General features: G+C 42.5%; 1 protein-coding gene and 1 long non-coding RNA gene across 4 annotated transcripts in view; both read right to left on the bottom strand.

Annotated features, from left to right (window-relative positions):
• The window catches only part of LOC102678027, a 9481-nt gene extending 6709 nt beyond the window's left edge, over positions 1–2772 (bottom strand). For 2 of the 3 annotated variants that reach the window (XM_031509719.1, XM_031509720.1), the window contains exon 1: positions 2650–2772. In XM_031509719.1, coding sequence (XP_031365579.1) covers positions 2650–2660 — 11 coding nt within the window. In that variant the 5' untranslated portion in view covers positions 2661–2772. Of the gene's footprint in view, positions 1–1399; positions 1437–2649 lie in introns of those variants that run through there. The other variant, XM_031509721.1, reaches the window with a different exon arrangement.
• Positions 1–2884, bottom strand: part of LOC116185398 — a 13622-nt gene that overhangs the window by 8833 nt on the left and 1905 nt on the right. The window contains exon 2 of the long non-coding RNA XR_004150240.1: positions 2787–2789. This is a non-coding gene — a long non-coding RNA (uncharacterized LOC116185398). The remainder of the gene's footprint in view (positions 1–2786; positions 2790–2884) is intronic.

Raw genomic sequence — 2884 nt, 5'->3', positions numbered from 1 at the left:
CGGCTGTGGCCACTTCGATACGAACGGGAAGGGAGAGAGAGAGAGAGAGAGAGAGAGGTTTTCTGCGCGAGCGGATGAGGACGAGAATTTGCAGTCGGTTCCGTGTGATGTTTCTCTCTCGAGTTCCTAGGTTTACGAGCCGCGTGGGGTGGTTTAGGAGAGGTGTTGAGATTCTTCGCCTATAGCTTATATTTATCCAGAGATTAATCGTGTCTTCGATTTTACGTGGTTGGATCTGTAGTTGAATTAGGAGGAAAAGAATTTTAAAGTTCGTCGCGTGTACTTTGGCGGCGAGAAAATTAAGAATTGCATTGCGATTGGATGCAATGACCCGAAGAAGCTTTCGATCTTCCCTTCGTTTCCTCGCTTCGATCGAGGAAGGCACATAGCGTAGGCAGAATGTTTACACGATGGAATATTTACATGGATTATTTTAACAGAAGATTACGCGTTCCGTTATTCATCAATGGGAATCGATTGTACGCTTGAAGATCGTTCCCAATTACACCGTTATTTAACCGAGAGATCAAACACGAAAAGTTGAAGAAGTTGAAGAGCGATATTCTTTAATCGATCGATGGAGAAGTTTTGAAAGGAAAATTCGAAGTTAGTTTTTTTTCTATCATCGACGAATAATGGAAGATCGATCACGGAATATGATTTAAAAATTTGGAGCGTCTAAACGGAGCATTCGAATTCCCTTCGTCGTCCTCCCCTCGCCTATCTCCTCTTACTTCGCACCTTGCTCTTCTCGATTTACTCTCGAAGGGGAATCGGCAAAAAAACCTGGCTGACTTACAAAAATCCAGCTGGACCGGTTTTGTTTGGTTCTATCGCGTTTCATTGAGGTTCATCGAGTTTTATCGAGCCACCTCTCCCCTCCCTCTATTTCATTCTTCGCGATTTCTCGCGCCCCCTCGTCGCGAAAAACGATTCGCGGTTTGCCAAAGAAACGAGGCGAAGAAAGAGCAGAAAATAAATCGCGGTGATGCAATTTTCACGAACCGTGTCGGACAATTTGTCGCTTTGATTCGTCGTCGTCTTCGTCGTTGCAAATACTTTGGAATTTCGATCGCATATTTTATATCAACCCCCTCTCTTCGAACCATAATACATTATTAACGTAGCTTCATTTTTTTTTTTTAAACTTATGAAACAATGTGAATGAATAACAATAAAACGATCGAATCCAAAATCAAGCTAGAACTTAACTAAGAACTTACACAAAATTCTCGACAGACAAAAGACAAGAGTTACTGGAAAGAAATGTAAAGAGTACTCAAAGAGATCAGTGGTGGCTGTTATTACGGGGGTGGCGTGCAGAAAATAGTTGGAAAGTGGATTCGAGTTAAGTGAGGGTTGCGAGTTACCCTCGGCGACGGGCGAGCATAATTAATACCTGGTAAACTGTCAGCTTCCATTCGACCGCCACCGTATAAAAGGATCGTAGCTCGGATGAGAGGAGGAGAGCGGAGACGGGGAGCGGGTTCAAAGAGTTGTTCACCGGCGCGGGCAGGCAGAGGGAGGGAGGGAGCGTTCTTGAGATTCGAGATAAAGGGAGATCGTTTTACCCGCGGACATTCGTTTAATCTGTCCTCCGAGGTGTTGGGCCGTGATCAATAGCGAGCCACGGCAACATCCGTAATCGGGTTTTCAAGAATAGAGGACTCGGGACCTCTTCGATCGACCGTTTTCAAGGATCGACTGTTTCGACTGTTTTAAAATATTCTCCATCAGGATAATTTAACTTGGCTGGATTTCAACGCTATCTTTTTTTTCTTCGTTTCTAATTTTCTTTTTCAATATCGAGAATACGATTCCACGTGCAACATTATTTCTCAAATTTTGTGTACTTTGGACGAGTATTTAAGTTTGAAACGATGATGGAGTGTACTCGTTCCAATTTCGTTTATCCAGTTTTTTGAATATTTGTACATTCGAGACTATCTCTTCAGAGTATTTTCTAACGAATTGTTGGAATATGATTTGAAATCCAAGAACGAGGTCTTCGAGTCTTATTAAATTGCGAAGATATATTTATATGTTGGAGGAACAATGGAAAATTAGAAAATTTAAAATGGAATATTTATGAGTTTGAAGAAAGTATCAGTCGTAAAATTGGCGAGTTAAGTGTTTCACGATTTCGGAGCCTTGAGGTGCGCATGTATGCGGCAGAGAGCTCTAGAATACCCATCGACCAATCGGGGTCCGTGATAACGCCCACACACCAATGAGAAACCCGCAGAACGCCCACTGATTAGATACTAGGGAAATCTCGCTTCTCGTCCAGGAAGAGAAATCGATGCTGAAATGGTCGCCACCTGCTCCCAAACTTTTCCAATTATCGTGTTATCGAGCCTCTTCGAATTCTCCCAATTTAAGACATCAGAATGTATTTTTAACTTAAACCACCAGGAACCAACTTTACATTATTTCATGTATTCCCAAACTGCTAAACGATATATTCTCGTTGAATAGAATACAAAGCAGATAAAGCCAAATTACTCAACTCCATTTGCGGACGAGTCCATTCCTTCCATTCGTGACGCGATTCAAAGAAAATTTTGTCCAATTATTATCCTTCCTCTAATCTACTCTAATTAATTTAAAAATAAGATAAAGTAAGATGAACCGTGCGAAAATACTCACAGTACCACCATAGTCGTAGCTGCTTCCTAGAAGACGTCGCACCGGTACCAGACAATTGGACAATTCACAAATTCTTCCCTATTCCCTTCTCTCGACACTTCACCCCGAGTTATCAAGCCCTATCGCCCGAAATCGACTAACTTCGCCCCCCCATCGTTCCCTCCAAATCCTTCGAATCACCCAGTCAAATTCACAGGGTCGCCCCCTTTAATCACGTCTCTTCTCCTAAAGCGAT

This window comes from Apis dorsata, unplaced genomic scaffold, assembly GCF_000469605.1.
Source record: "Apis dorsata unplaced genomic scaffold, Apis dorsata 1.3 scaffold_169, whole genome shotgun sequence".
In the NCBI taxonomy this organism is placed as follows: domain Eukaryota; kingdom Metazoa; phylum Arthropoda; class Insecta; order Hymenoptera; family Apidae; genus Apis; species Apis dorsata.
Note: the sequence above shows the minus strand (reverse complement) of the source record. Positions and strands in the feature narration are given on the sequence as shown.